At 33.8% G+C, this 20427-nt stretch overlaps 2 protein-coding genes across 12 annotated transcripts in view; one reads left to right on the top strand and one right to left on the bottom strand.

Moving 5' to 3' along the window:
- LOC134240857 (neurofibromin-like) overlaps positions 1–12619 on the top strand; it is a 39469-nt gene extending 26850 nt beyond the window's left edge. For 9 of the 11 annotated variants that reach the window (XM_062722929.1, XM_062722939.1, XM_062722938.1 and 6 more), the window contains 19 exons: positions 64–150; positions 338–457; positions 688–805; positions 1035–1178; positions 1378–1598; positions 1749–1810; positions 1970–2084; positions 2243–2323; positions 2442–2582; positions 3199–3325; positions 3424–3511; positions 5881–5924; positions 6103–6219; positions 6325–6536; positions 6690–6920; positions 7053–7153; positions 7267–7406; positions 8228–8271; positions 8900–12619. In XM_062722929.1, coding sequence (XP_062578913.1) covers positions 64–150; positions 338–457; positions 688–805; positions 1035–1178; positions 1378–1598; positions 1749–1810; positions 1970–2084; positions 2243–2323; positions 2442–2582; positions 3199–3325; positions 3424–3511; positions 5881–5924; positions 6103–6219; positions 6325–6536; positions 6690–6920; positions 7053–7153; positions 7267–7406; positions 8228–8271; positions 8900–9229 — 2523 coding nt within the window. In that variant the 3' untranslated portion in view covers positions 9230–12619. The remainder of the gene's footprint in view (positions 1–63; positions 151–337; positions 458–687; positions 806–1034; positions 1179–1377; positions 1599–1748; positions 1811–1969; positions 2085–2242; positions 2324–2441; positions 2583–3198; positions 3326–3423; positions 3512–5880; positions 5925–6102; positions 6220–6324; positions 6537–6689; positions 6921–7052; positions 7154–7266; positions 7407–8227; positions 8272–8899) is intronic. The other 2 variants (XM_062722932.1, XM_062722940.1) reach the window with 2 other exon arrangements.
- Positions 12620–15828: 3209 nt separating this feature from the next.
- LOC134240860 (uncharacterized) lies at positions 15829–19547 on the bottom strand. Its single transcript, XM_062722953.1, has 2 exons — positions 18165–19547; positions 15829–17581 (listed from the first exon to the last, which is right to left on the bottom strand). The coding sequence occupies exon 2, from the start codon at positions 17464–17466 to the stop codon at positions 16249–16251; it is 1218 nt and encodes a 405-aa protein (XP_062578937.1). The 5' UTR covers positions 17467–17581; positions 18165–19547; the 3' UTR covers positions 15829–16248.
- Positions 19548–20427: the final 880 nt, after the last annotated feature.

Raw genomic sequence — 20427 nt, 5'->3', positions numbered from 1 at the left:
TTCATACAGAAAGAAAAAATGATTTTACAATGATTCTGTATGGACTTCCTCTTCTGCCAACAGATGTATCCCTCGATTCAAGCCAAGATTTGGGGAAACATCGGAAAAGTGGCCGATCTCTTGGATATGGTGCTAGATAGCTTTATCAAGGTAAAAAGGAATATTGAAATCTATATGCCTATAGCTGTATTAAAGTACATTGAAAGAGAATGAGAGTTATGTAAAAAACTAAAATTGTAGAAAAGAATATTATAAAACAGTCAGTGCTAGAAATGCTTGACTTTGTATTTTGATGTAGAGATACAGATTTGATGAAGTTTAATTTGTATTCATACAGAGAAGTGTCACTGGAGGGCTGGGGTCCATACAGGCAGAAATCATGGCTGACACAGCAGTGGCCTTGACCTCTGCTAATGTACAGCTTGTGTCCAGAAAGGTCATAGGTCGATTGTGCAGGGCAAGTATAACTTTCTTTATTTTGCATGCAATCAATGATTTAACTCATAAAGTTTACTGAATTGTCCCTTGTACATGAGAAGTTTTACAGTATTTTTTTCACATAAATAAATGATAGAAATTGAAGGGGTTAAGGTAAAACTTTTGTGGTAGGGAGCCATACTCATAATTATGTATATACATTGTTATTTGAGAAGCATTTTAAATATACATTTAATTTTTTTAAAACAGCTGATAGACAAGACCTGCACCTCCCCTACCCCCACATTGGAACAGCACTTGATGTGGGATGACATTGCTATTCTGGCCAGATATCTTCTCATGTTGTCTTTTAATAATTCATTAGATGGTAAGCTGTAGGCAGAGTATGTAATTAAAAACAAAAATATTTCCTTTTTTAAGTGTAATTCCCAAGATTGAACATTTTAATTGTGGAAACAAAGACGGACATTTTGCCTAAATTTTCTTAATTACAAGTGTTCTTAAAATTTGGAAGAAAAGAAATTTATTGTAGTTTATGAATCATGTCATCAGAGGCACTTGGATTATAAGGTAATCTGTTTTGTTTTATTTTGTAGTTGCTAGTCATTTACCCTTCCTGTTTCACATTGTGACACTACTGGTGTGTACAGGCCCTTTGTCTCTGCGAGCCTCCACACACGGGCTCGTTATCAACATCATCCACTCACTGTGTACATGTTCACAGCTCAGCTCCATCAATGGTCAGTATTTAACTTCAACGCTCTGTCACAATATTGTTATTTTAATAATACATAAGATTTGTTGGTCTTCAGGATAATGGTAAAGGCAATGTACATGTATTGTTATTTTCCAAGATATCTCAAATTTTTGTGTATGTGGAAAATTATCAGAGAAGGAAAGTTTTCATTTATTGGGTTAACGCTTACACTAAAATTTTAGAGACCACTATGAAGATTTTGAAGATGAGCTTGGCTGAGTTCTCCCTCCCCAAGTTCTACCAGTTGTTTGGGATCAGTAAGGTCAAGTCTGCTGCCGTCAGTGCATTCAGGACCAGCTTTAGGCCGGGGGATAGATCCTTCACCATGTCCCCTCCAGAACACGAGAAAATGTCTCTCTCCTCTCTGGAAACCATTGTAGATGCTCTTCTAGAGATCATGGAGGTAGTGTTTTGGGGGAATATTTTTTCTATTCCTTCCTTCACTAACTTAAAAAATGAATATGCTTAGAAAGTATTAATACATTTTGTGGAATAAAAAATATCTGTATATATCAAAATTAAGATCAGTATAGATATGTTATTGTTCTTGTAGGCGTCTATGAAAGACATTCCAAGTTGTGATTGGCTCCAGCAATGGACAGATTTGGCTAGAAGGTATGTCAGCAAAAAATCTTAATTAGTCTTTGAAAAATTAAAAGCATGAGTTACAGTATTTGAAATTTGGACTTATGTAAATGTAAAAAAAAAATTATATATATATAGTACATAGTCTGACAATGAGCGTAACATTTTGTGATTTTTTTTTCCTTTTAGGTTTGCATTCCAGTACAATCCTGCCTTACAGCCCCGAGCTATCATTGTGTTTGGCTGCATCAGTAAAACCGTCACCGACTCAGAAATCAAACAGCTCCTCAAAATCATGATGAAGGCAAGCACTGCCAAATACATATACTGTTCTTTGTTGATACTTTACCGTTGATAATTTTGGAGAGCTTTGAACAATATTCTGAGAAAAAAGTAACCTAAAGTGTTCTTTACTAATACTTTTACTATCATATGACTAATTTCGTTCCTTGTTTCGTACAGGCTCTGGAGTCCTTTAATGACCTGACCTTGATTGAGGCCATTGTTATGTGTCTGACAAGGTTACAGCCTCTACTGAGATCTGTAAGTTCTTGGACATAAAATACAAATTCACAAACTGTTAATCCTTGTAAAAAGCAGTGCATTTCTAGATATCTAAAACAGAATACTGTCCTACATGTTTTTGATTTTCCACTCCTAGGATTCCTCGATCCACCGATTCCTGTTCTGGGTGGCCATTTCTGTACTACAGCTGGATGAGCAGTCATTATACGCTGCAGGCTTGGCTCTACTGGAGCAGAATCTCCACACCCTGGACAACATGGGACTATTTGATAGAGAGGTAAGCACAACATGGGACTGTTTGATAGAGAGGTAAGCACAACATGGGACTGTTTGATAGAGAGGTAAGCACAACATGGGACTGTTTGATAGAGAGGTAAGGACAACATGGGACTGTTTGATAGAGAGGTAAGGACAACATGGGACTGTTTGATAGAGAGGTAAGGACAACATGGGACTGTTTGATAGAGAGGTAAACACAACATGGGACTGTTTATAGAGAGGTAAACACAACATGGGACTGTTTGATAGAGAGGTAAGCACAACATGGGACTGTTTGATAGAGAGGTAAGCACAACATGGGACTGTTTGATAGAGAGGTAAACACAACATGGGACTGTTTGATAAAGAGGCAAGGACAACATGGGACTGTTTGATAAAGAGGCAAGTACTGCTGGCTTTAAAACTTTAAAGGTGCTGTATGCAGGTTCTGCATTCCATTTTATATTTCCTGAAAATGATTTTGATGAATAAAAGTACAATGATTTGATGAGTCTGTTGTCAGTATGGATATAGTTTATGTTCATGTTATGAAAAGCTATCAGCTTTCTGTACAATCTATTTACTGTGAAAAGTTTGTGTAAAGTATACTTTTATAATTTTCCCCCCTCTGTTAGCCTCTAGAGAAGATCATGATGGAGACCAGGGATCCTTTAGAGTGGCATTTCAAACAGCTGGACCACGCCATGGGGCTCAGCTTCAAAGCCAACTTCAACTTCGCTCTAGTTGGTCATCTTCTGAAAGGCATGTACAGCATTCATGATATTTTGTGTCTCTTTTTCATCGCTTAGATTTTTTTTACTTATTTATACTGTATATTTACATGACTGTTTGTATTTTAGGATTTAGACATCCAGCACAGACGACCACATCTCGAACTATCCGAGTTCTGAACCAGCTGTTATCCATCACTGTAAAACCCACCAACAGGTATTAAAGCCACAGTTACTGTGATAGCTACTCGGTCATTTAGGAAAATACATAAGAAATGGAATATACATGTACCGTGGAAATATTTTAATTTGAGGGGGGTCCATCTTTGTGGAAAGTCCAAAATTTTATTATTTTGTGGATACATCGGGACATAATTTTATGGGTATGATGTACAGTCAATTCTCGAATTATCGCCATTCGATTCATTGCCATTTTCGCAATATCGCCATGATTTCCCAAGAACGTTTTTCCTGCTATATAAAATTCTCTTTATAACGCCAAATTCGCATACCGCCATCCGCCACCCTGTTTTCACAACAAACGTCCATTTTTAAGTGTCAATTATCTCGATAATACCGCCACAGGTCCATGTGGTCAGTAAAGCGCGGCTAATTGGTTGACGCTATCCCTGTTGAAAAGTAAAGCATGCAAAGCCAGTCAAGGTACATTCAATTAAGTAAACAATAATTTTAACATGAACTGTTTGAATAATTTTGTTTTCTGTTTAATAAAATCATTCAGTGAAGGCTTCGCCACGAAAGCGGTCGTTGTAAACTACGCCGATAACGATATTAATTTGATGATCTCTGTTTTTAAAAACAATGCAAAGTTTGCTTAAAAAATAAGTATAAGTCAGATATTGTGAACGTTTCATTAACAATGATGTCATAAACAATTAATTATACCCCCCGCAAACGAAGTTTAGGGGGGGTATATTGGAATCACCATGTCCGTCTGTCTGTCTGTAGACGAGATTTTGTCCGGACCATTACTCAGAAACTATTGGAAGGATTTGTCTGAAAATTTGTACAAATATTATTCACCATATGAAGTTGTGCACCTGATATTTTCATCTTGATTCGATTATTATTTTGAATTTTACAGGTGTTTTTTCATTTTTATTTTGTGGTTTTGTTCAGACCGTTTCTCAAAAACTATTGCAAGGATTAATCTGAAAATTTGTACACTTATTATTCACCATATGAAGGTGTGCAATTGGAATTTTCAACTCTTTTTGTTCATTTTTTTTGCATTTTACAGGTTTTATTTTTTATTTTAATTGACTTGTTCATTTTGGGCTCATGTATAAGGTTTGAGACATAGAATCTAGAATATCTGTACAAAAATACTACAGCTTAAAACTACTCATATAAACTTTAAAAAAAAACATCATCAAGTGTTAAAAACAGTTTTTACATTGCACAGAAGATAATGTAATTTCATTTGTCTCTTGGGAATAATGACTGGACATGCATCCAGTTAAAGATAAATTAATGAGTTTGGTGTGGGAAGTTGAACATTAAGGCATCTCATTATCAACCATGTGTAATCTCGTGGGAATCAGGCACAAGAATTAAAGATCTCTCTTCTCTTATTCTCTTAATTGTAATTTATTGTCTGTCAAAGCACTTCATTACTGGATGACCAGCTCTTTATTTTCAAATGAATTTGATATAAAGTTATCAAGATTAATTTGATTTTGTATAATATGATTTTTTTTTTTTTAACAATCAGTTTGCAGAGTGACATAACACATAATTGCAATATATTTTTTTAATGCAGAAATAAAAAAATTAAATAAAAAAAATAATGTTACAATGAAATTACAATGTATTAGTATTGATGTTTCATTTGGTTGCACCTTTGTTTCATTCATGAAGGAACATGATGAGCAATTATATTTCACTGCAAATTTTTGTAAGTAAATTGTGAACACCTCTAGATCCATAAAGTATTTTTGAATTGGCACATTCTCTGAAAAACCCAGCGGGGGGTATTCGTCCCTATTGGACAGTTCTAGTTTATTCAAGAACTCATTTTACGTATTATAGGCAGTATATCACGATGATCGACCCAGCATTATTTTTTTTTTTCAATATCAGATGTGCAGATTTACATGTATACACATGAACTTGTCCTTATTTTATAACTGAATATTCTGTTTTAGCGAAATTGTACATTAAAAAATTACTTGAAGTATTATCAAATTTAGAAATATGTTTATATATACCTGTATATGTAAAAATAAGAATAGAAACGCTGACTGGTATTTCTAAGAACGATAACTTTGCGTCTTATTTCCTAAAAGATGGAAAATTCAATTCATCGCCAAATTCGTTATACCGCCATGATTTCTAAATTACAAAAGGTGGCGGTTTATCGAGAATTAACTGTACATGTATATACTGAAGATTCAATGATATGCTTACTTATATATTTTTCATGGGGCTGTAAATTGGGGAGTTATTTTTCATGGGGCTGTAAATTTGGTAGAAGATAGACCTGTGAAATATACAAAACTTGGTCCCACCAGAACATGATTTAACAGCATTTCTTATGAAAAAATTGTTTTGTCACTTTTTCAGAGACAAGTTTGAGGTGACACCACAGACAGTGCCATATCTTGCAGGTAACTAATAAATAGAATTTTATTTGTTGAATCCATGACTTCTGTAAACTTTGTGAAGCTTGCTCAGTATTCCTTCTATTAAACTAATACATGTACTTACAGTTAAAACTTTAACTTATCTATAAAAAAAAAATACACTACACACTAAGGAGCCATTATAATATTCCTTTGTTTTCAGCCTTGGTCTCGGTTTCTGAAGAAGTGAGAAGTAGATGCCACCTTAAACATCGTACGTCACAGTACATGATGAAGGAGTCGCCCTCTAGTGACAGTCTCAACACAGATATGGCAGCAGGTTAGGGTCATATTTGGTGGTTAAAAGCTTTATGGTATTTTGACCACTGTTTACATTGATAAATTTTCCCGACATCCTTGTAAGTTTGTTGTTGCTGTTTGACAGGGGTGTTCTCCTCCTCTGCTGCGGGACCAGTGATCCCCGTCCCCAGTCTGCCGGTGGCCTCTACCCTAGACATCCAGCCTCCCCCCTCAATGACCCCTCCCCCCGTGGCTACCCCCATGACCCGGCGACAGAAGAGCTGGGAGGTCCTGGACCTGGGACCCATGAATGCTGCACGACTTCAGAAAGGCCCATCACATCCCAACCAATCTCAGGTAAACAGGCATGTCAAAGCAGGAGTATTGTTATCACATGGGCATCTTACATGTAAATTATTCACATTAATCTACGTTTATGATGTAAGATTTATAGATAGGATAGATGGAATTAAGATTTACATGTTTATGTTCTGTCTTTCATGAATACAGCAGCCAGGTAGCTCCAAGGTTTGGAAAAGTCTAGACGACCCCAATCCTCGACCACCATTTCACAACAGGAGTAACTCCATGCCTACACCGGGTTCTAAGAAGGATGGGAGTAAAGCGGTTATGTCTCAGTCCCGCAGTGGGAGAGTGTCGGTCTCCAACGAGAACAACGTGCTGCTGGATCCAGACATGCTGACCGATTATCCCACCCAAGTCCTGGTGCTCACTGTGCTGGTATGTTTGTCTGTTTTGTCAACAGTCACATTCATATTGTGTATGCATGTAAAAACCTAATAAATTGACTTCAATATTTATTTTTTTTAAATCTTATACAACTGACAGCTAAAAAATGTTAATTTTTTGTAGGCCACCCTGGTTAGAAATACTACAGATGAAAATGAGGCTAGAATTCTCTATGAATATCTTGCAGAGGCATCTGTGGTTTTTCCTAAAGTTTTTCCAGTGATGTAAGTACCGAGTTGCCATTAACATTTCATACAATGTTTTGACTGTGTGTAGTTTAAGATGGATCAGTCATAATTAAAAGTGCAGTATTTAAACTTAAGATTTACTTCTGCAGACACAGTCTCCTGGATGCCAAAATCAACAATGTCCTCTCATTGTGCCATGATCAGGCTATCCTGAATGCTGTACAGAGCATCATACAGAACATGATCGCTTGTGAGGACCCATCTCAACAGCAGCTGTCCTACTTACAGAGTAAGTACAAAAAGGTCACTTGTTTGCTGTCATACTTAGAGTCAGTGCAAAAAGGTCACTTGTTCAATGTGTTACTTACAGAGTAAGTATAAAAAGGTAACTTGTTCACTGTCCTACTTAGAATCAGTACAAAAAGATCACTTGTTCACTGTCTTGCTTACAGAGTAAGAACAAAAAAGTCATGAGTTCACTGCCCTACGTACAGAGTAAGTACAAAATGTCACATATTCAATGTGATGGCAAACAGAACTTGAAGAGTTTTTGATTTATCGTCTTTTTCCCTCCATCTCAATAAATAAAAGAAATATGCATGTTAATTTTTGACACTTTGTAACATTTAGCACTGTTTTTCAGTTAAAATTCAGAGAAGGTACAAGGCACATATGCTGTTCTTGGAAATTACTCTCCCCTTCATCCCAACAGCACAAAAAGCATAGGTTTTAAATAACTATGATTTTGATATATGCATAGTATGAGAAGTAAGGAGTGTTTTACAACCCTCTAAAATTAAGTACAATTTTGGTCTGTTTATCCAAGTACTGTAAATCACTTTTTATTCGTCTTTCTGTAGTGTAAATTTTAATATGGTCCATACCCACTGAAATGGACAGATTTTACATGGATATATTGAGGAAGTCCATGCATATTAGGCCAGGTCAAAGTCAGAAGGTCAAAACATACTGGGTATTTGCCATATAATTTTTGCTTTTTTCTGTAATGCTTCAAGAATACAAGAAAACCCAAACTTAGAGAATTTTTCCATAGAAAATTCTGTAGATCACTTGGCAGCCCACAAGTAGCATGTTTGTTGTTTATTTCAGGTATCGGCTTTGGAGGCCTTTGGAGGTTTGCTGGAACGTTTAAGGTACGCGGGAAAAGTGCATGGCCACTCTAGGGGGGATAACTGTGTACCTCAATCTCTACTGTAGTGGTGGTTACATATAATCTGTGTCTCTCATTTTTTTTTCAATTTATTTCACTTTTGTAAACTTTGCTTTTTATATCATTTTTTATTCTGGTGTACTGTTTTTTTTTTTGTTTTGGTTTTTTTTTTCATTTTTTGTTCACTATTTGTTCAGTGTATTCTCTGTTCATGAGAAAAAAAATCATGGAATTAAATTTATTGAATGTACAACATGAGTAACCTCCAAAGGACCTTGCACGGTACTGTATACTGTCTGACATGCACTCATACATCATCTGAGTAATTGAATTACACTTAGCAGTAAAGGACTAATTCATGCATGGAAATGTTTCACTCTATGAATATGTTCTTCAAGCAATCTTTCAAAGCTACTCAGGTACAGGTGATGGGGTGGTTGAGAAGTCCTGGAATTTATTTTTCTTTAGATCCAATGTTTTATCATTCTACATCAGTAAATTCATATATACCATTTTTGTCACTGATATACATGTACTATATTTGTCTATGTTAATATTAAGGTTTTTGTACAGGTCCTATTTACGTTAAATTTCTTCTTTTTCCTCTACAGTCTGCGCAGAGCGATACAGCCGAGCTGCTGGTGAACTGCCTGGAAGCCATGATGGTTGAGAACTGTCTCCCTGGTGACGACCTTGACATTCTTAATCCTTATCCCAGCTCCCTTGGGATTTCCTCCAATCTAAACTTGTCCAGCTCCATGTCCAGCCTCAGTGTCAGCAGCATGCACTCCCCCACTGATAAAGACACCGCCGACAAAAATGGAGCCAACAGCAACCGCATGCGCCACGGCTCCGCCAACAACTTACCGGGCAAAAATCGGACGGGGAGCTTCAAGCGGAAGGATAGCAAAAAGAAAGTAATGGAGACCATTGAGAACTGACTTCTCAGCGAGAAATACAAGTTATTTAATGATAGTTACAGAAATAATAACTTTCTTCACTACTCAGTAGAGTGAAAAATAGGTTTAATTTGACATATCATTTTATTTCTATTTATTGCTATGAACCAAAAATTTACCTCCATGAGCCACTTTTTAGATAATCTTTCAGGCCTGTTTTAATTTATATGTAAGTTATGCTATCTAAATATTTTTTTTTAACTCAGTCAAAGATTCAGTAAACTTGAGTAGAGCTCATTTAGTACATTCCTAAATTTTGAACTTGGCAAAAAATGTAGAAGTTAATTAAACAGTAGTGGCTGTATTGAAAAAAATGACACATACATGTATCATTAATTTGAATGTCTTGTACAGAGCTTGCTTTGTGCTTTTACTGTTTGGCCTGATTCTTTTGGAAAATGTTGGATATTATTCTATACATATATCAGATTTATCAATGAAAGACATTTCAGTTGTTAAATCATCAGGAATATTGTTACAGTAGATATCAGGAACAAAAATGGCATTGTTGAAATTTTTGTTGAAGTTGGGAAAATATTTCTAAGATTTCAAAGTACTGTTAATGTTTTGCTTAATTTATGCTCAAAGAATGAATTTATTATGATCTTGATAAAGAAGTATTACATATCTAAGTTGCCATACATACCGTATAATTGGAATTTTTGGCGAGACGCAAATTTAGTGATTTGTCCATGAAAATTATTATTTTAATTTTAGCGAGATGAAATTTTAGCAATTTTAAAAAGCTCACTAAAGAAGCTATTACAAATAAAGCGCAATTAATTTTTAGCGATATTCAATTTTAGCGATCTTTGATACCCTTGCTAATAATGCCAAAATTAAATCCTCACTAAAATTCCTACTTATATGGTATATTTTTTCTCAACAGATGGGGGAATTTATGGCTCTTTGTTCACTTTTGCTGAATATAGGACAATTTGGCCATGCCTCTGTGTTTCGGATTTATTGTCAGAACCTCCACAGTTATTTTTGAATGGGCCATCATCTTTTTTTGTTTTAGATTTTTAAAAGTTTGAATACACAGATAAGCTTTCTTATTAACATTTACATCAACAAGATGTTTACCTCTAATGAATATCAGTTTAATATCAAGCACAGGAATTGTTGAAATTATATATATAACCTAAATGGAATATATTCTGCTTTCTGATTTTATATACATTTGTACAAAGATTAAAAGAAACAGCATGAAAAGTAAAATTGTGTAAAGATTAACTACAAAAATTAAATTAAAATTGATTTAAATTCATTTGGTGTGTAAACAAAACAGCTTGTGTATTTGGAATGCTTGAAATCTCCCCAATTACAGATTTATGTTATATAAACTGTTTTTGAACAACTACACCAAGATGGGAAAAGACCTTCCCAAAAGATACTGATTTCATCTATAATATCAATTTTTTTTATTGGCAACATCAAAATTTTTATTATTGTGTAGGTTTTGATCTCTGCTCTTGATTTATTGATGATATATCTTTGTATGTTTAACCATATTGTGTTCATCTTGTGCAATATGTCAAAAACATTTGCAAATCATGTTTTAATTTTCTTCATTCTATGTTTTCTCCTTTCTTCTCTGTGTTCAGCTTGTTTTCTCTATTTTGTTGTATTTTCTTTTCATCACCACTGGTTTTTTTTTTATGTTTTACTCTAGAAATACAATTTATCTTATTTGGCATTGAACCAAAATTCTATTTAATGTGTTCTCTTTGTTTACGGGTGAACATGTCATAGATACATTGTAGGTAATGCTCATAAAATTTTTATTGCATACAAGTAAAATTGCCTAAGTAATATTGCATGAGGTTTCATCTGCAAACACATATACTTTGTTGGAAGAAATCAATTTTTAAAAAAAAAAATCAGTTTTGTTTCATAGAATTATTTCTGTTTTACATTCTACAAAAAAAAATTTGCATTCACTTCAAAAATGTTGCATGCTGTGTATATAATTAGATTCTTGAACAATACCAAAGTTTACGTCTCCCATGTGTAATCACATAGCTTGTACATGTATGTGTATTTGTTGAAGGCGACCTTTTGTTAGCTCAATGCCATGTTTGTGTTTAAAGTTTGTTAAGATATAAGAACAGCATGCTGTCATTGTTGTCTTTCATGTGAAAAAAATTTGTAAATGTTGATAGCTTTATATTTTTGTATAAGATGTCAGGCATAATTTAAATGGTTATATTAGTTTGAAGCAGTATTTATTATAATGCTATCTAGTGAGTGATAAAACTAGATTCAAATGTTTTTTTGAAAAAGATATTGGGTTGTAATTGTTCGTTGTGAAAAGAAGTTTGAGCAAATGAATTTTTATTCATAAGTATTAATTATACAAGTACATGTATATAAAGTTCGGGATAGATTTTGAGCGAGTATTGGGAAAATGGAGAACTTTTTATGAAGTGCAAACAGTTAAGACAGAAAAATAGTTCCAGTATTGCTGTTATTTTGGAAAGTATTGATATTTTGAAATCCAGAATTGTGATGATGTGATTTCCTTGGCTGTTACAGTAACCATATTCTGTGCTAGGAAACTGTATACAAGTACATGTAGGTAGATCGGAACTAAAGTCTATTGTATCTGCAAATTGACTAGACTGAATATTACAGATAGGGATTTTAATGTGTTGTCCATTGTGCATTAAAACTGTGCTTGTTTTTCTGTATATGATTTCTAAAAAAAGTTTACTGAGTTATAAGTTTTTGGTCAGGTCAGTTTGCAACATGAAACAAGTTTTTTCCACAAACATTTTAAAATATTTTTAGATTTTTTTTCAACTAGAATTACGCGTCTAAAGCATTATAACTGCTAGTTCTCAGGTGTTTAGAAATACTCAGCCTTAATTGATTAAGATTCAGAATCATAATTTACAATGAAAACAATAAAAGTGGTTAAATCATAGTTCACAATATCGATTTTTTTATGTGGTTTGTTATCAAATCAGTTTTAAATTAATGATGCTTCAAATCTCATATATTTTGTGCAATTTACAGTATGAATAAATTTTTCCTCCCAGTATGGATGTTATAAAAGTAAGAAACATAGTTATGTTAAATTTTAAATGAAATTCTAAATAGTTCATCCACTGAAGGCATTACCGTATTTAATACGATAAAATAATTTTTTTCTGTATGAAGTGCTGTACAAAGCAGTTATAATTTTTAAGTGATAGAGAAACGTTTTGTTTAAATTTTACACCAAGTGTACCTTGATGCTTGTAAATCATGTGATTGGTCTGCAATGTCTTGTTGCCATAGTAACATTAGGATTATTTTTTGTGAACATTTTGATTGTTGTTCAGAAAGTCCTGTTAAGTATGTGATGAAATAAATTTGTCAAATGAAGGCAGAAATAGTCATGCTTTATTAATGACAGATTACAAGCTACTGTATACAGGTTTATTCAAGATTCAAGATATTTATTGGATTAAGTATTGCAGGCCACCGGCCCAAAGTACATTAATATTTTACAATGTTATATTTACAATTTTAGATCAGGCTTACCAGGTATACAATTTGGAGACATATAGACTATACTTATAAATTATCACATATTAAATTTTCAATGAACTTTTCCCTCTTTTTAAAAGCTAAAAAGGTAAATTTTGCGAGATCATGTAACACTGCATCATTTCCATACATAAACATATTCACAGTGTTTTTATAAAACCTTAAGTGTTTCAAAATATTACAGTTTACTCTAATATCCATATATAATTCACAATTTTCTACATACCCCCCATTTGAAAAGTGAGAGGGTATAATGGTAGGTAATCGGGATGTCCGTCCGTTCATATCTGTACGTCCGTCTGTTACACTTTGGGGTACCCATCCCTTATCCGCAACTCCTCTCATACCATGGCATGAAATTTGATGAAACTTTCACATAATCTTTATTACATATTGCCATTGTGCACCTCCTATTTTACTTTTTGATCCGACACATATTTTAGGATTCTCATAGCAAAACATGGACACTGCCATTATATTCATATGGGAGGCGGGGGGTATCATTTAGTGAGCTCACTGCTCACAGAACCTGTAGTTTGAATTTGTCTTATTCAAAATTTGCCCACCCATGAAGAAGGGCAAAATGGGCAAAAATTTCCTTGTATACAGTAATCACTCTGAGTTACATAAATGTTGTTTGAGAGCACAAAGAGAGAGGAAAAGTCATGACTGTACCAGGAATCTGAGGCTCTCCACTAAGTTTTTCCAGGTCACTTGATACCCATGTAATATTAATTAAGAGGTTAATTACTTATACATGTGAATTTTTAAAAGGATGAGGTTACATGTGTAACAGGAAGGAAGAAAATGTATTGATAGAACGGGAATCGAACCCGGGACCCCTGCATCTCCAACTGAGGTGCTCTACCAACTGACCTATCCAGGCTGTTATCCATGTTAACCATTACACATATAAATGGCAAATACTTTTAAATTTTCAAACTAATTATCCTCTTGCAATGGAGTTAAACAGGCATTATGGGCCTAGCTTTTCTTTGCAAGTATACAAATGATAAATACAATGTTTAGAGTTTGTCATGTCCCTTTGTCTGCCCTTCCATTGTCACGCTCAGTGCATTTAGCTCAATTTCAAAGAAAGTATTCAAGATATTTGTATAGAACTTCATATACTGTATACAGGAAAATTTTCACCCCCATTTTATTTTCCCCCCTTTTGCCCTACCCTCATTTGGGCAAATTTATAATGGGGCAATTTCAAAGAATACATTATAATTTCTTAAACAAAACTACAACTGATCAAAATTGTTTGCAAGTTTAAAAGGGTGAAAAAAACACGGGGAGAAAATAACCTTGTATACAGTACTCGTATATAATTATATAACTGAGTGCTATTCAACTGCATCAACTTTTTTAGCTCACCTGAGCCCAAGGCTCAAGTGAGCTTTTCTGATCACATTTTGTCCTTCGTCCGTCCATCCGTCTGTTAACTTTTCACATTTTCGACTTCTTCTCAAGAACCACTGGGCCAATTTTAACCAAACTTGGTACAAAGCATCCTTGGGTAAAGGGGAGTTTAAATTCTTAGATTCAAGGGACAAGTCCTTTCACAAGGGGAGATAATCAAGAAACAACCAAAATAGGGTGGGATCATTAAAAAGTCTTCTTCTCAAGATCTCAAGAACCACTGAGCCAGAAAAGCTGAAACTTATGTGGAATCAACCTGGGGTAGTGTAAATTCTAAATTGTTCAAATCATGACCCCCCGGGGGTAGGGCGGGGTCACAATAAGGAATCTAAGTTTTACATAGAAATATATAGGGGAAAAAAAACTTTAAAAGTCTTCTTCTCAAGAACCACTGAGCCAGAAAAGCTGAAACTTATGTGGAATCCTCCTGGGGTAGTGTAGATTCTAAATTGTTCAAATCATGACCCCTGGAGGTAGGACGGGGTCACAATATGTATTACAAGGGGGAATTTGGTAACGAACAGCATGGTCAAAGCTACTCAGGTGACCGATGTGGCCCATGGGCCTCTTGTTTTACCTTGAACTTTCTTTTGACCTCATGTTTTTATCTCTGTCTTGAATAAATCATTTAAGATATTAGGTAGTAGTGAGAGCTATTCAACTGCATGAAAAACTTTGACCTTGAACTTTCCTGTGACCTTGAACTCACTTTTCTTAAATTAGAATTTTGCTTAGTTTTAATGAAACCATTTTGGTCCATTTAAGACAGTTTTATGTGAGCTTATGCGCTTATACATAATTTAGTGAGATTATCATCTATATAATTATGATTTTTTAGATTTCAATTTAGGCCATTCCAAGTTTTTTCTATGTTTAGCGTCCGCGTGCGCCTTGGTTTTTGGCACCCCATGTCAGAAAAAACAAACACACTCAGGAGTCCGAAAATTAATTATTCAGGTCAAAATTTTTGATTTCCAGCAATATCTCTAAATATTTATATAATATTTTATTATTGGAATAGTTTCAATATTTAATACTTTGATTTTGCTGATGAAAATAACTTTCTTTATGAAAAATAGATAAATGAAATCATATCTTTTGAATTACATCATTCTTATTACTATAAAGTATGTGGGGTTTTTTTTATTGACTTGTGTGTTTTTTGTGAATAGGTAGCTAGGTTTTGAAAGATGGGTGGACGCTAAACAGAGAAAAAACTTGGAATGGCCATATAAGAAACGGCTCAGAATATTCTCATCAAACTTAAAACACTAATACAAATTTTCATCATGCATTACTCATATCAGTGGAACATATTTGGAGTTTTATAATCATGTATATTTTGTCAAATAGCTTTATTATGTTAGTATGTGTACAAGGAATGGATATAATGTAAAAAACCAACATGTTTAACAAAATATATACATGTATAGTATTAAAAACTAACAATTGATATTTGTTAATGTACATTTATGTATTTAAAAACAACCAAATGAGGGGATTAAAAAAACACATATGACACCATGTAAACTATGATGTACAGAATAAGATAAAATATATGAAAATGTTAGATCTATCAAAAATGTATAAGATATTAAATGTTTTCAATATTAATGAAATTATGTATATACTAGTAAAACATTCATGGAATGTGTTTTTAACAAGGAAGAACCACCATTAACATTTAACAATAAATTGAAGTACGAAAATACACAAGAAATCTATAAACAAGAGATATATTTTGAATGATACCCATATTTATTTACCTTGGTACAATATCAGGGAGTACTTTCCAGTAATTGCCAAATTTGATGCCTGTCAATTTTGGCATACCTCTATACATGATGACAAGATTCTAACGACTAGCTCTAAAAAATTCAAAACATACATGTATATATATACAAGTAAATATTCAATTTTGTCATATTGTATGAAAAAAATTACTATTCATAAAATATTTTGAAACAAAATAATTTTGTGTACATTTTTACATAAAATAAGATGATGTTGAAAAACAAAGTATACAGAGACATGCAGCATTACTTATGATAGACTTCTACAAATGGCATCCCATAAACTCCAAAGCCTAGACTCTTGGCAAGTTTGGCCAGACCTTCAGTTTCAATGTGATTCTGAAAAATCTCCTCTGGGAAGTTAAGTCCCTTTCGATGACACTTTGCCTTAATTAGTAAACTACAACCCCCCACACCGTCCAAGGGAACTACCCTCCCCTCCCCCCTCAAGTGAGGTAAATACAGTCTGATGGTGGGTCCATACCCTTCTAAAACCAGCTGTGTTTTGCTGAGATTTTTTTGTGCTTCTAGAGAATATTCTGTTTCTCTCCAAGTGTTTTTGTCATAGACATTAGTATAATGACCTTTTCTATATAAACAACACGGAGCGACGACATCTTTGTTTGCGTAGATCAGCTGTTGAATAAGATCAGGGGGAAGCACTCCAACATCTGCGTCAATCCACAAGACATAGTCTTCGTCCTTTAAGCCAGCTTTAAGAAGCAGGTTGCGAGCTTTGGCAAGATGTTTTCTACGTTTATGTTGGAGTACCTGGTCGTGAATGCTATTCCAATCCCCGGTTATTTGACCCGATATGTTAAAATGAAAAATTTCAGCTCTTCTAAATCCTTGTTTGTGAAATTCCTTTAAAATGTCTTTTCCAACTTTGAATGTTTGGTCTTCACTGCCATCTTCCCCAAACACAATAGAAAGTTTGTGTTTCGGATAATTAAGTTCACTTATTAATTGAGCGTACTGTACAAGATCATTTTCGCTGTTATGTATTGGGGTAAGGATAACAACACTATAATTTTCATATTTCCTCTTATCGAGGGCTAAGTATTTTCTCATAATTTTTGGCTTTAGGTCATAAACAATATCGTACATAGAAAATTTTGGAACAGGTGGTACAAATCCAAGCTCATCATCAGGAGAATATTTTTCGGTATCAATCCATCCAGATTTTTGAATTTCCTCAAATGTCATATCCTCTGTTCTCAGTGGTACCCCTATGACCTCCTCAACTGAATTTATTAAGCTGTTTCCGTATTTTGCCGAAAAGTCTTTTATCTTCATCATTTCTCTGATTGCTGCAGAATTTCCGTTAGCCTTGTTCACAATCATGGGATAATTTGGTTGAAAGTATCCTTTAATCCAAGGCAAATTGATATGGATCAGAAGAAGTGAACATATTATAATCCCAGTCATAGAAAGGATTCTCTTCAATTTTCTGAACTTATTCATTGTGTGCGAGTTTCAATCCTGCATAATTTTCAAATGCTTTGGCAAGGGCTAGCAACACATACAAATCATGTTATTATACGTTCATGTCTCTCTCTTTTTATGAAGTGTGTTCACTCTGTAATACAAAGATATTTTAATTATATAGTGATAAATTAATCAAGAAGAAGACAAATTTAAATTATTCTTTGTGTATGACATACTTTTATCAAAAGTATTTATAAAATAAAATATTACATCTTTTAGGCTTAAGTATAATCATAGTGCCTAATTCAATTACATTTATTGTAGTTAGTGCCCAGGGCCTGGTTTATGCCATGCATGTCAAAATGTTTTAACAGAAAGAAACTTCGTTTACAGGTGGTTTATTAACATTCATCGTCCTGTGGTCAACACAATAAAGGGAACAAACTCTTCACAAAAACCGACGTATTGTGTATACTTTTTGTGAATGAATATTCTGTATAGACACCCATAAAAATTATTAATCCCACTTCTTTTACTTTGTTATTTAAAAAAATCATCTCAAATTTGAAAACTTCAAAGTTTTAATTATGTGGCATATTAATTGTTTCAATTCTTAATTAAATTAGAACAGATGATGAAAGGTGTTTAATTTGACATCATGCAGTTGAGTATTAAGACTTTACTAGTAATTTTTACCGAATATTAGATTATTAAAGTTTTAAATACGAACTTACCTGCCATACCTGTCTACCTGGACTCACGCTTTCATTTACCTGTACACTTCCGGTTACGATTTTGAGTGGTGGATCACGGGGTTTAGATCTGTATGACAGCTAGTACTGCAGTACACTTCATCAATAAAAACGACAACAAATTGAAGAACTTTGATTTCAAAAACCGTTCATTTTACCATGTTCTAGTTCTAGTTCTAGTTCTACCATCTTCAAAACTGTAAATGAAATGTTTCAATTCGGGTCCGTGTCACTATAACACTTATACCCCATTCATACGACATGATTTGCATACCTCAGTATATTTTACACATAAGTAAATTTACTCACATGTGCAATTTTTGTCGTATGAACTGATTTACTCATATGCAAATTCTGCACAGTTGAGTAAATTTACACCTAGTCAGGACTAGGTGCAAATTAACTTTTGCATACATTTCGTAGCAAATTATTAGTTCATCTGTGTAAATTTTGTCGTATGAACACGCAGCAAAATATATATGTATTTTGTTTTGTTTATTGCATAAATAATTATTTGAAATGTTATTTCGGTTGTGTATGCATTGGCGTGTAAAACATCGGTCGGTCAAGATGGTGGCTAGAAGGCAAAACTCTAAACAATGAGCAATTATCTCCTCCGAGATAAAATTTCGAGTTTGCAAAAACGAGGTCTTCTTGTACCTTTTCTGGCAAACCTTTGTTTATGTCTATAAAGATATATATAGCTGTGGTCGCAAACAAGTGCTCTGTAGGATCAATAAGTAGTGTCCTTACTATTCAATTGTTTCCTTGGGAATGCTCTGGAGCTATGATAGGGTCCCATTACCGTTTACCTCTTGATGACTTTCTTCTACCTTTCTCTGTTTTTAATTCAGGCAAGCTACTCACATATAAGTTGATGTTACAGGAATTTCATTAGAATCGTTGAAAGTAAGCACTCGAAATTTTCCTCCATGGCACCTGATCCCACCATGAATTTCTAGGAGTTCGTGTTAATTTCCTATTCACATATTTGTATTGTTCAAAGATTTTTGAGACCGATCACTGTTAGTTTTCTTTATCCTTTTCATTCTCCTGGAAAATACATAATTATGTTATTCAAGCAGATACATTATAATGGTCTCACACACTTGATGCACTGTAGATTTCTCAACACCAAAAAAAGATTCCAATCGTCCTATTCCTGCTGAAGACATCAACCAGTATATGGCAGCAATCACCTTTTCCTTTACACCCAACAGCTCTTCTACTGTCTTTAGGACCAAGGCCAAAACATTTTCCAGCATTAAACAATTTTGATAAATTTTTCATCTTCGTGTGTAAATTCTTTTACCATTCTTTAATTGTCCTTAAAGTCATTAAGTTCGTTTTTTTTCGTACAAATAAATCAGAGGATCGCCCCCCCCCCCTTGTTTCTTTGAGGAACATTCAAAAGTTAGTCTTATACCCAAACAGTCGGGAAATACCCCTTTTCTTTAAAAATTCACAATTCTGAAACTGTCCATCTCCTTGTTTTATTTAAAAATATGAGGATTTACTTACAGTACAATAAACTCGTCTGAACACATAGCAAATTAACTTTTACTTACGTGTGTAGATTTACTTATGTGTAAATTTACACACATAAGCAAATTTTCGTCGTACGAATGGGGTATCAGATTAACAATTCAAATTTCTAGAAAGTTAATACCCGGTATATTAGTTCAAATATCTAAATTTCAAAAACTCAAACTGATTTCGTATTTTTGAAATTTAATATTATAGTTCTAAAATCTAAAATTTCAAATTTCCAAACAGGTTTTAAAATTTTGATATTTTAGAATTTTACCATAAATGTTCAAAATCCAAATTTCAAAAAAAAAAAAAAAAAAAAAAAAAACCCAACTTTTTTTGTTTTTAAACGTTTGACTTCTTTATCTGCCTTTTGTTCTAAAAGTTTACGCTACAATCTTAAGTTCAGTAACATTTTTCGACAGATTCTAGAAAAAATTGAAAATTGAATATTAAAAAAAAAGTTTTACCATCAGTAGTTACTAACAACCTTGATTTAATTTTTCCCAACTTTATTTCATAATTGTTTCACATAGGCGTCGGAAGCAAATTGAAAGCGGGTGGTTAATTGAAAAAGGGGGGGGGCTAAACCAACAAAAAAAGGTAAACCCCAGTTATCAATGCCCATATTATGTATATCTTTGCAAAAAAGTGGGGGAAGAGCCAAACCCCCCCCCCCATCCCGGTCCCGACGCCCATGTTTCTGAACAATTGT

The sequence above is a fragment of the Saccostrea cucullata genome, unplaced genomic scaffold (genome assembly GCF_032062105.1).
Source record: "Saccostrea cucullata isolate Sc308-1 unplaced genomic scaffold, CSIRO_AGI_Scuc_v1 ctg247, whole genome shotgun sequence".
Taxonomy (NCBI): Eukaryota; Metazoa; Mollusca; class Bivalvia; order Ostreida; family Ostreidae; genus Saccostrea; species Saccostrea cuccullata.
Note: the sequence above shows the minus strand (reverse complement) of the source record. Positions and strands in the feature narration are given on the sequence as shown.

What these genes read in the sequence shown, in the direction of transcription:
- LOC134240860 (XM_062722953.1), bottom strand. Translation starts at nt 17,466, where the DNA reads ATGAATAAGTTCAGAAAATTGAAGAGAATCCTTTCTATGACTGGGATT.